The sequence below is a fragment of the Leopardus geoffroyi genome, chromosome C1, assembly GCF_018350155.1.
Source record: "Leopardus geoffroyi isolate Oge1 chromosome C1, O.geoffroyi_Oge1_pat1.0, whole genome shotgun sequence".
Lineage (NCBI taxonomy): Eukaryota > Metazoa > Chordata > Mammalia > Carnivora > Felidae > Leopardus > Leopardus geoffroyi.
Window position 1 is genome coordinate 75,320,130 of NC_059328.1, and position 12,778 is coordinate 75,332,907.

General features: G+C 38.0%; 1 protein-coding gene across 4 annotated transcripts in view; it reads right to left on the minus strand.

Annotated features, from left to right (window-relative positions):
* KYAT3 (kynurenine aminotransferase 3) overlaps positions 1-12,778 on the minus strand; it is a 67,553-nt gene that overhangs the window by 32,422 nt on the left and 22,353 nt on the right. For all 4 annotated transcript variants that reach the window (XM_045478174.1, XM_045478175.1, XM_045478177.1 and 1 more), the window contains exons 3-4: positions 4,330-4,388; positions 3,409-3,553 (exon numbers count right to left, since the gene is read on the minus strand). In XM_045478174.1, the coding sequence (XP_045334130.1) occupies positions 3,409-3,553; positions 4,330-4,388 (204 nt within the window). The remainder of the gene's footprint in view (positions 1-3,408; positions 3,554-4,329; positions 4,389-12,778) is intronic.

The following is a 12,778-nucleotide window of genomic DNA, read 5'->3' on the forward strand; positions in this document are numbered from 1 at the left end:
ATGATTGGTTTGGAATTCAAAATTCCAACATGTTTGCTTTGATAAAAATCGACATCAGTACCAAATATACCTTTGACAGTACCTTTTTGGACAGCCATGAAATCATATTGAACTACTTTATTTTTGACAGTAATTAAATTATACAGAATAGAGTTGGACTTTTTTGCAATTACAATTAAAAAGCCTGCATTGACGGTATATACCCTGAATCTGTTCTTCCAGGTTACCAAAGAGTAAGTTATTATGCCAATCAACGGATGACAGAGTGAGGGCAAACACAAATTCCCCAAAGAAACACCCATTAGTGTTGACGTGAGAGCTAATGTTAGGAGGAAGCAGGACATTCTTCATGACAGCCAAGAGGGGAGGAGTCATCTAAGAGAACAACCTTCACCAGAGGAACGAAGGGACTATAAATGCACAAAGTCGGAGACATGCGGGGAGTCTTAACTCCTTGATTAGTGCTTCCTCAATTCTCTCCTTCTATGTTCCCTGTTCTTCCCTCCTTCTCTTTTATTTCCTTTCCCATTCCCCTTCTTTGTCTATCTGGTATCAAAGTCAATATTACTTATTTTTTCTTGCGTAGCATGTACCTCTTGTTTTTGCTTTTGGAGAATGACCTTGATTTTCTGTCAGTTCCAAATAAGAGTCTAAATGCAGGGCAAGTGCCTTTGTTTGCAAAGCACCTAGAGCTCTGGAGGAATAAACTGGGTCAGGACACAGGACAAGATGGAGGTTGGCAGGATATACCCCATGTTTATGAAGTACAGTAGCCTTTGGTCATCCTAAGTTATCCATCCCAGTTCATGTGAAAAGGAGGCTCTTTTTTCAAAGATACTTTTATTTGTCACCTTTGTCAGAATGTTAGCTAGTATGTCACAGACCCCCACACAGTTAAAACCAATAAAAACAAAGCTATAGCACATTTCTCATATTTTGAGATGAGAGATATTACAATATTAGAGAAATTAAGTATAATTAATAATAGGGGAGGTGATAGAACAAAGCCACTAAACTAAAAAATAATGGCAAGAGAAAAGACTACTTAAATTCAAGCTCAAAAAAATATACATGATTTGTGGAAAGAGCAGGAGAAGATTGTCACTACTTCCAGAAATCCAAAATTCCCTTTGAATTTCATTTTAATAACAGGGCTAACAAACTCTAGCAAAGGGTGATCTGAAAGCAACTATAAACACTACACATCTTACCTCAGAATTATAAGGGTCTGTGTCTTAAAGAAATTTTTACTTATAAAAATAAAGTATGCTTCATATAATATTTAAAACTAGGCAGAGATGTGTAAAAAAAAAAAAAAATTATGTTCTCTCCTCAACAACCTTCCATCTCATCTCCCTGAGGTGACCAATGTAGTCCAGGGCCTGGTGACAGTGCAACACCATTCCCTGTGCTTATACTAACATACAAACACATATACATACATACTCACATATATTTATAAAACCTGAAAAATATTTAAAGAATGGGCATGGTTATTATCTAATAAAACTTTATTTATACAAAATCAGGAGTGAGTCAGATACGGATCAAGGCCATAGGCTGCCGAACTCTACTATGGATCAACTTAGAGAGAACGGACAACAATATTCCGTCTCCCAGTCTGTTGAATATCACATTATGACTCCATTTATATAGGTCTTCTTTAATGTCTCTCAGCAATGTTTTATAGTTTTCAGCACACAGATCTTGTGTATATTTTAAAACATCAGTTCAAATATTTAATGCTTTGGGATGCTATTATAAATGATATTTCAAAAAATCTTAATCAGCTGCTCATTTTTAGTATAGAGAAATACAATTGATTTTTATCTATTGGCCTTATACCCTGAAACCTTGCTCAATTCACTTACTACGTTGTGGCACTTTTTTTGTAGAATCTAGGAATCTTTGGATATCCTAAGTATTTCATCACAGAAGGATAGGGATTGATAGACAGGTAAAGAGGAAGAAAGTAACTAATTGGAAAAAGAGGTTATTAATTAAGAGGCCAGTGCCGATGGCCTAATAACTGCATGTGTTAATGGCAGAGAAAATATGTGCATTGAGAGAATATTCTCTGCAAATTGGTATAGTCACTGTGGAAGACAGCATAGAGGTTCCTCAAAAAATTAAAAATAGAATTGTAAATGCAAATCAAAACCGCAATGAAATATCACCTTATAGCTGTCAGAATGGCAAAAATAAAAAACTCAAGAAACAACAAGTGTTGGCAAGGAGGTGAAGAAAGGAAGTTCTAGCACTAGTGGTGTGAATGCCAATTGGTACAGCCACTGTGGAACAGTACGGATCTTCCTCAGAAAATTAAACAGAGTTACCATATGATCCAGTAATTCCACTGGATACTTACCCAATAAATTTGAAAACACTAATTTGAAAAGATATATGCACCCCTATATTAACAGCAGCACTATTTACAATAGCCAAACTATGGAAGCAGCCCAAGTGTCCATCAATAGAATGAATGGAAAAAGAAGAGTTGGTATAAATATATACAATGGGGGGTGCCTGGGTGGCTCAGTCGGTTTAGCAGCCGACTTCGGCTCAGGTCATGATCTCGCGGTCTGTGAGTTCGAGCCCCACGTCGGGCTCTGTGCTGACAGCTCAGAGCCTGGAGCCTGTTTCAGATTCTGTGTCTCCCTCTCTCTGACCCTCCCCCGTTCATGCTCTGTCTCTCTCTGTCTCAAAAATAAATAAACGTTAAAGAAAAAAATTTAAATATATACAATGGAATATTACTCAGCCATAACAAAGAATGAAATCTTGCTATTTGCAACAACATGGATGGAGCTAGAGTATAATGCTAAACGAAAGAAGACAGCTAGAGAAAGACAAATACCTTATGATTGCACTAACATGTGGAATTTAAGAAACAAAACAAAGGGAAAAAAAGAGAAAGGGACAGAGACAAACCAAAAACCAGACTCTTAACTATAGAGAACAAACTAATCTGTTAGCAGAGGGGAGATGAGTAGGAGGACAAGTGAATAGGTTATAGAGACTAAGAGTACATGTACCATGATGAGCACTGAGTAATGTACAGAATTACTGAATCACTATACTGTATACCTGAAACTAACATAACACTGAATGTTAACTCCACTGCAATTAAGAAAAAAAAAACTGCAGGAAAAAAAAGAATATTCTCTCTTCCTTGTTGCCATTAGACCCTATGCTGGAACAATGGTAAAGGACTATGGAGGCGTTAGAAGTTGGGGGTGGCTCCTTCTAGGAGATAAGGGCAAGGATGGGGGTTTCTCTGATTATCTGTTTGGGACAGTTGGCCCCAGAAAGCCAATTACACAGAAGTGATAGGAGTTCACTTCACATTTCATACACAATACAATATAAAATACAAGTTCATGTCACATATGGTCTTAATATACTTACAAAGCCTCGTGTATACTGGTTCAGGCTATTGATTGCTGCAATCTTTGATAATTCTTCCTTTACATATACAGGAGGGGATATATCTGGAAGGCCTTGGCCAAGATTCACAACAGAGGGGTCTGCGGCCAACTTGGTAAATTCAATCCTAAAATTAAAAAATACTAATAAGTACCATAATTACAAAGTTAGATTTTTATGCCTCATAATCTTTTTACTTTTTATAAAATGTTATTTATTTACTTTGAGAGAGAAAGAGAGACAGCATGAGTGGATGAGGAGGAAAGAGGAAGATAGAAAATCCAAAGCAGGCTCAGCACTGTCAGCACAGAGCCCGACACGTGGCTCGAACTCATGAAACTATGAGATCATGACCTGATGTGAAACCCAGTGTTGGATGCTTAACCGAATGAGCCACCCAGGCATCCCTTATATCTCATAATCTTAACATTAAAACTGAAAAACTAAGACCTACTTTAGTCTTACAAAAAAAAAAAAAAATGAGTTCCCCCCAAAATTTTACCACCTACAAAATGACTTTACCTAATAAGATGATAGCTGAATTAATTAACTTAAAATTTTCTTACAAATCTCAATTCCATGATACCAACAGTTCCATCATCTATTTTTTTTTCCTCAACCACACCAGCAGCTGCTAGCTAATGGACTACAAATTAAGTGCCATGTGGGCATCATCCAAATTTGTCCTTTTTTCTATTTGCAGGCTTAACACATGTGCTAAATGAATAAATCAGCGTATGGATCTTTAACTTCCTTACGATTCCACTTAATGAATAAATTAAAATAAGTGCTTTTATTTGTAGACTGTAGATGAGGCTAAAAATTCCCAATATAGGTGAGTATATAAAATGTACAGGAAAAAAAGCTTCACCAAATTATTATTGTTTACTCTGAGGTACTCACCACACATTACTATCAAGGCCTTCAATTCGTTTTGCATTGGTGATTTTCAAAGACATTTTCTGAAAGATATAAATATTGAAAGTGTTTTTAAATTTCTTTAATAAAAATTCAAGGGGCGCCTGGGTGGTTCAGTCAGTTGAGCATCCGACTTCAGCTCCAGTCATGATCTCATGGTTCCTGAGTTCGAGCTCCACAATGGGCTCTCTGCTATCATCGCAGAGTCTGCTTGGGATCCTCTGTCTCCCGCTCTATCTGTCTCTTTCCCACCTGCGCATGCTCTCTCTCTGTCTCTCTCAAAAGTAAGTAAAACATTTAAAACATTTTCAAAATGTCAGAAAATCATGGGTAACTACCTTTTTCCTATTGTCATCACAGAAAAAGCAGTACCACAATGACAAATGCTATGTGTAGCATTTGTCAATACAAAATTCTGAAGAGGAAGTCCTCTCCCACCTACTGCCCCAAGGAATGCTTTTTCTAAGGAACCATAGATGTTTATCTTCTCACATAAGAACAAAAATATCATCCCAGCCTAAAAAACATAAACTGATTTGAAGGCCTGAAATGTACTAAAGAGAACAATAATGATACTAAAAAAAAAAGTCAGTTTAAAAAGATACCTTGAGTCATTCTCTGAAGATCATTTTAGGTAAGATGTATGAACAGCTCCACAAGTAAGTTTCTTGTATTGCATACAAGAAGCACTCAACAAATGGTTTTAAAACTCAATACAGAGCTCCAAATAGTAATAGCTCACATCATTTTTTTTTATTTTATTTTTTATTTTTTAAAATTTACATCCAAATTAGTTAGCATATAGTGAAACAATGATTTCAGGAGTAGATTCCTTAATGCCCCTTACCCATTTAGCCCACCCCCCCCGCCACACACAACCCCTTCAGTAACCCTCAGTTTGTTCTCCATATTTGTGAGTCTCTTCTATTTTGTCCCCCTCCCTGTTTTTATATTATTTTTGTTTCCCTTTCCTTATGTTCATCTGTTTTGTTTCTTAAAGTGCTCATATGAGTGAAATCATATGATTTTTGTCTTTCTCTGACTAATTTCACTTAGCATAATACCCTCCAGTTCCATCCACGTAGTTGCAAATGGCAAGATTTCATTCTTTTTGATTGCCGAGTAATACTCCATTGTGTGATATCATATGATTTTTGTCTTTCTCTGACTAATTTCACTTAGCATAATACCCTCCAGTTCCATCCACGTAGTTGCAAATGGCAAGATTTCATTCTTTTTGATTGCCGAGTAATACTCCATTGTGTATACCACATTTTCTTTATCCATTCATCCATCGATGGACATTTGGGCTCTTTCCATACTTTGGCTATTGTTGATAGTCACATTATTTTTTTTTAATTTTTTTATGTTTATCTATTTTTGAGAGTGAGAGAGACAGAGCATGAATGGGAGAGGGGCAGAGAGAAAAGGAGACACAGAATCCGATGCAGGCTCCAGGCTCTGAGCTGTCAGCATAGAGCCTGATGTGGGGCTCCAACTCTCAGACTGCGAGATCATGACCTGAGCCAAAGTCGGCCGCCTAACTGACTGAGCCACCCAGGTGCCCCAATAGTTCACATTATTGAGTACTGAGTACACACCAGGTACTGTTCTAAGTGTTTTACATAATTAACTCATATACAATTCACAACAACTCTATGTGGTAGTTCTTATCAGCCACCATTTACATTGGAGTAAAGTGAGGTACAGAGGATAAAGTTACAGAACTTTACTCATCTGCCCAAGTTTATAAAAGCTAGTGTAACATTTTAACCCACACAGATTCTTTTTTTTTTTTTTATTTTACCTATTTATTTTAAGAGAGAGAGGGAGTGCAAGTGGGTAGAGGCAGAGAGAGAGAGAGAAAATTCCAAGCAGACTCTGCACAGTCAGCACAGAGCCTGATGCGAGGCTTGAACTCATAAAACTGTGAGATCATGACCTGAGCTGAAATCAAGAGTTGGAGGCTTAACCCACTCAGTCACCCAGGCACTCCAAAACCCAAACAGATTCAACTCAGGATTTGAACCCAGGCAGTTTGACTCCAGAGCACATACTCAGACCTATTTCTATATACTGTCTTTTATGTAAAAAGACCTTTCAAAAAATAGTACAAGAATACTGCCTCCTAAAAAAAGTATATTATAAATTTAGATCAAGTCTGAGGCACCTGGGTGGCTTAGTCGGTTAAGAGTCCAACTTCAGCTCAGGTCATGATTTCGCGGTTCGTGGGTTCAAGCCCCATGTTTGGTTCTGTGCTGACAGCATGAGGCCTGGATCCTGCTTAGATTTTATGTCTCTCTCTCTCTCTCTCTCTCTCTCCCAAAAATAAACATTAAAAAAAATTTTTTTTTTAATTTAGATCAAGTCTACTTACATCAAGCAAGCTAGGGATATGGTAGAAAAATATTAAAAGTTAAAATTGATGGTATAACATACAATTTCTTAGTTCTCTAGATTTAAAAATTAAGTTTATACTATATTCCCAAAGCACTGAATTAGCCTTGAATTCACTGTTAACAAGCTGCTGGGGGAAAAATAAAAATGATTGGCAGCATTTTTACAAAGATTTTCCTAATAGAATATTAAAGTAATTTTAATTCAATCTGGGAGGAAGATAATGATAACGGTTACTAAATAGACCATTGTGCATTCCAACAATGGAACCCAGAAAAATATCTTCTTACTCTTCTATTTTTTAATCTTTGAAACTCCAGTGATGTAAATCACATGCAAATTCTCCAGAGGCCAATGCACCTTCCAGAATAGCTTTATGATTAAGTACCCACCTGAACATGATGCTATTCTAGAAACTACAATTATAAAACAAAAAGTCCTGGCATGATAGACAGAAAAAGATATTTTAACAACTGTCCTTAGAAACAACATTTCTAAAAAAAATGTTTAAAACTTAATGATTCATTCAGCATGTGTCTACACACACAAAGGACAGATTCATATATTAAAAAAGTGAGCAAAGTCTGCAGCAGATAATTTAGACATAAAGTCCAATTTTCCTTATTTAGGTAACTGAAGGCAAATCACATTTCCAGATTTAATTTTAAAATTTGTGTTCAGAACAGCCTCTTCTCTCACCACCTCCCTGCTTCTGCTTTGTCCCACCCCTATACCCCAACCATTCTAATGGTATAGAAATAGTCATAGTATATAAATCAGTCATGGTATAGAAATTAGTAACTCTTGGATCTGATACATGACATAACTAGCAAAGCACACATAGGATCAGTCATCATGGCTACTGAAAATCTTTGCAAATAGAAACAGATGTTTACAGGTGAAATAGGTCCCTATGGAAGAGGTTAAATGCAGGAAGGTAACATAAACATGAATAGTTCCTTTACGTTATAATATATTCTACTTTTAAAAGTCCCCAAAGATTAAGGACAGACCTAAGTATACTATTTAGTAAATTAGTTAGTATATACTAGTTATTATATACTAATTTACTTCTGTAGCTTCCATGTGATCATTCCCCTACCTTAATGGTCTTTCTACACCAATGTTCTCAATCTTTTTCATCACTGCCCCCTTAAGGAGACCTTTTAGATGTTTCTTCTATTCATCTCCCCCACTGCCCCATAAATGAAGGAGTATGAGTTTGTCAGTAAGGATTCAGTTTTACAAGGTCACAAGAAGGTGTAATAGTTATGGTTGATTTCACCTGCCAAATACCAGTTTTCTCCCCTTAAGGGCAATAATTCCTCCACTGAGAATGCATGTCCTATACTCAATTCAATCCCTGGTCCCCACCAACCTGCTTCTGCATTTGGCTAACTCCTAATCCACTTGCCACTTTCACTTCTCATGTTAGACTTCATTTCCTCCAGAGACTGTTTTCTGACTCCGTAAGTCAAGGTTATATGCTCTATGTAGCATATATAGAGGAGTATTGGAGTATTTTCCAGCATTTACTACATAACACTGTAATTTTCCTCTTTATTTATGTACATCCTTCCTTAGACTACAATCTCTGAGGATTGTTTCTAGCTTGTTTGCTGATATGTGTATTAATCTAGTTTCTGCAAAGAAACAGAACCAATAGGATGTGCATATATACAGTGATTTATTTAAAGAACTGGCTCATGTGACTTGTGGGGGCCAGCAAGTGTGAAATCTGCAGAGCAGTCCAGGAGGCTGGAGACCCAAGAAGAGTTGATATTACAGCTCAGAGTCTGAAAGCAGTCTGGCGGCAGAATTCCCTTTTCCTAGGGGAGTGTTAGTCTTTTTTTCTCCTAAGGCCTTCAACTGATTGGATCAGGCCCATTCACATCATCTAGAGGACAATTTACTTAAAGTCCACTGATTTAAATGTTAATCTCACTTGATAAACACCTTCAGAGACATCCAGACTGGTGTTTGAACAAACACCTGGGTTCTTTGACCTCAAGTTGATATAAAATTAACTATCACAGTGTCCAACACATAAAACTATGCCTATCACATAGTAATTTTTCAACAAACATCTGATGAATGAAGAAAATCTCCACATTAGAAGTGAATTTACAGTATCAGTTAGCTTAAGTTAGGTATTTACTGTGTCAGTCAGCTTAAGTTAATGTATGCTTCAGTAACAAATGACTTCAAAGTCTTGGTGGCTTAAAATCATGAAGGTTTATTTCTTTTTCATACAACATATCTACTCAATGTCAGCTGCTACTCTGCTCCATCTCACAGTCACTCTGAGACATAAGCTGATAAAATAGTCTCTATTTGGAATACTGTCAGATTCATAGCAGAGAGAAAAAAATTTTTAGTTTCTGCTTAAAGTGCACACACCACTTCTCCTCACATTATATTGGCCAAAGCAATTTCATGGCTAAGCCTGATACCAACATAGCAGAAATTAAAGTCTGAAAGTACAAGGATTGCTGTGGGTTGGACTGTGTCCCCTCCAAATTCATGTTGAGGCCCTACCACCCAGTACCTCAGAATGTGATCTTATTTGGAAATAAGTTCACTGCAGCTGTAATTGGTTAAATTAAGGTCACGGGTTGGTGGGGGGAGGGGGGGCGCTAATCCAATATGACAGTGGCCTTATAAAAAGGGTAAATTTAGAGACAGTCTGGTATACAGGGAGAATGTCACATGAAGATGAAAGAAGAGAGTCAGGGAATGCCAAAGATTGACAGCAAACCACCAGAAACTAGGGGAAAAGCATAAACAGACTCTTTCTGACATCATACAAAAGAAACCAACCCTGGTACACTTTGCTCTTGGAATTTAGCCTACAAAACTGTGAGCTGATACAGTTTTGTTGCTTATGCCACTCAGTTTGTAGTACGGTTAAGGCAGCCCGAGGAAATTAAAACAGTGGTGAACATTTACAAGACACCCTATAGTGTCCAAAAACATCAGGATTCAGCAGAAGATGCAAATTCTCACTATATAAGAATTGCTGTTCAGAGGAGATCCAGTCTTAGGAAATGAAAATAAAACTGCTTTCTTATTGCGTCTCTCAACCCTGAAATACAGGCAGATCAACACTAAACCATCCTGCACACCTAGAAAACTGATTTGAGGATTAACACAACAATCTGCACAATCTGAACCACAGAACTTGGCAGGTACGCAGCATGGAGAGGAGAACTGGGGGAGAGAGAAGCTGTGGAGGGCAGGGAGCTGTTTTTCCTTGCAGAGAGAGGATGGAGATGGGGGAAGAGTACAAGAAAAGCACCCCCCCCACACAAAAAAAAAGCAGCTGGAGAGAAAGCGGAAAAGTGGAAACAGCCGCAGAGACTGAACACAAAAGGGAGAAAGGAGAAAGAAGAGTGTTTAAATTCCATTAAGACTCTATAAACAGGGGGAGCGGAGTCTGAAACTTTGCAACTCAATATCTGGAGGTGCTCTGGTGGAAAGGGAGAATCCCCAGGAGCAGAGAGCAAGGTTGGAGAGGTCCTCAGGCCACATGGGGAGAGGTGGTTCCCCTGCTAATAGGACATTTGGTAGAGACTGTGCAGCCACCCCACAGGAAAAGGTCCCAGTGGACTCTGGAGAACAACCACATTCGCTGGTGCTGGAACAAAGATGTTACGGGGGAAGCCTGGTGCCAGATGTGTGTTGTGATTTTCCATAAACCCTGAAACACTGCTGCTACAGAATTGCGTGAACTTCTTCCAGGGCAGGCTGGCACCTAGACACAGGCTCTGGGCATTGGCAGCAGCGCAGTCTCCTGAACGTTTTGAGGGATGGCTGGCACTTGGCCATTGCTCAGTAAGACCCTCCCCCAGAAGGTCTGAGTGAGTCAAAGCTGCAGTCCCATAGAAGTGAGGGGTTGGGAAACACAGCCACGTTTGAGATAAAACTCAGGAAGGAGGTGCTGCCTGGCAGCCTGACGGCTTCATCACGGGCAGTTTAGAAGCGGGGAGTGGATGGAAGCCAGAGACAAAGGAGGGTGCCGGTTGTGGATAGCACAGAGTTCCAATACAAGAGATTGGGTAGCTGGGTGATGCCATTTTCACCCTTCCTGTGGATAAGCATACATGTCTACATGCGCCACAGCACTCCCAGTAAGCTAAGCAGGGCCATCAAGTGGAGAATGGACCTGTTACACTAAGTGCTGCCCAACTGGGCCAACAGTGCTCTTGACAAACACAAGTGTCTCTGCCTGCTTAGTTTGCAGACTATAAAGTACTTCATAGCTTGACTTCTCTGGGAAAACAGATATAATTTCAACCATACTGCATTCTGTTCGCTGGTCCTTTTACTCAATTTTTTTCCTTTTTCTTTTCTTACTCTTGAATACAGAAAAGAGAAAAAAATCTACTTGTATTTTCCATTTATATTAAAAAATTTTTCTTTAAATTTTTTCTACATTTTTTACTTTTTGTAAATTTTTAAAATTGTTTTACTTTTATCATTTCATTTTATTCTATTTTATTGTATTCATTTTTTCAAATTTCCAGAAGTTTTCCTTTTTTTCTCATCTTTCCCTTTTTTCTCTAATCTATCAAGCTTCTTTCAACAACCACACCAAAACACACCTAGGATCTAGCATACTTTATTTGATGTCTTTGAGTTGTTTTTAATTTTATTATTATTTTTTTTACTCTATTAATTCCTTTTCTTCTCCAAAATGATGAAACAAAGGAATTCACCCCAAAAGAAAGAACAGGAAGAAATGAGAGCCAGGGACTTAATCAACACAGATACAAGCAAGATGTCTGAACCAGAATTTAGAATCATGATACTAAGAATACTAGCTGAGGTGGAAAATAGATTAGAATCCCTTTCTGCAGAGATAAAAGAAGTAAAAACTAGTCAGGATGAAATAAGAAATGCTACAACTGAGCTGCAATCTCGAGTGGATGCCATGGCAGCAAGGATGGATGAGGCAGAGTAGCAAATCAGCGATACAGAGGACAAACTTATGGAGAATAACGAAGCAAATAAAAAGAAGGAGACTAAGGCAAAAGAGTATGAAATAAAAATTGGAGAACTCAGTGACTCATTAAAAAGACATAACATAAGAATCACAGGGTTCCCAGAAGATGAAGAGAGAGAAAAAGGGGTAGAAAATTTATGTGAGCACATCATAGCAGAAAACTTTCCTAACCAGGGGAAAGACAGTCATCAAAATCCAGTAAGTACAGAGGACTCCCATTAGATTCAACAAAAACCAACCATATCATAGTCAAATTCACAAAATACTCAGGCAAGGAAAGAATCATGAAAGCAGCAAGGGAAAAAAAGAAGTCCCTAACCTACAAGGGAAGACATATCAGGTTCGCAGCAGACCTATCCAAAGAAACTTGGCAGGCCAGAAAGGAGTGGTAGGATATAGTCAATGTGCTGAATGGGAAGAATATGCAGCCAAGAATTCTCTATCCAGCAAGGCTGTCATTCAAAATAGGAGAGAGGAAAAGTTTCCGAGACAAACAAAAATTAAAGGAGTTTGTGACTAGTGAACCAGCCCTGAAAGAAATTTTAACTTCTCTCTGAGGAGAGAAAAGATGAGGGGGAAAAAAAAAAGACCAAAAGCAACAAAGAGTAGAAAGCACCAGAGAACATTACCAGAAACTCCAACTCTATAGGTGACAGAAAGGCAATAAATCATATCTTTCAGTACTCACTCTAAATGTCAATGGTCTAAACGCTCCAATCAAGAGACAGAATGTAACAGAACGGATAAGAAAACAAGATCCATCTATATGCTGTTTACAAGAGACCCATATTAAGCCTAACGACACCTTCAGATTGAAAATAAGGGGATGGAGAACCATCTACCATGCTAATAGTCGCCAAAAGAAAGCTGTGGTAACCATACTTATATCAGACAATCTAGATTTTAAGATAAAGATTGTAACAAGAGGTGAAGAATTGCATTATATCATAATCAAGAAGCCTCAACAAATGTAAACATTTATGCCCCCAACGTGCAAGCACCCAAATATATAAACCAATTAATCACAAACAT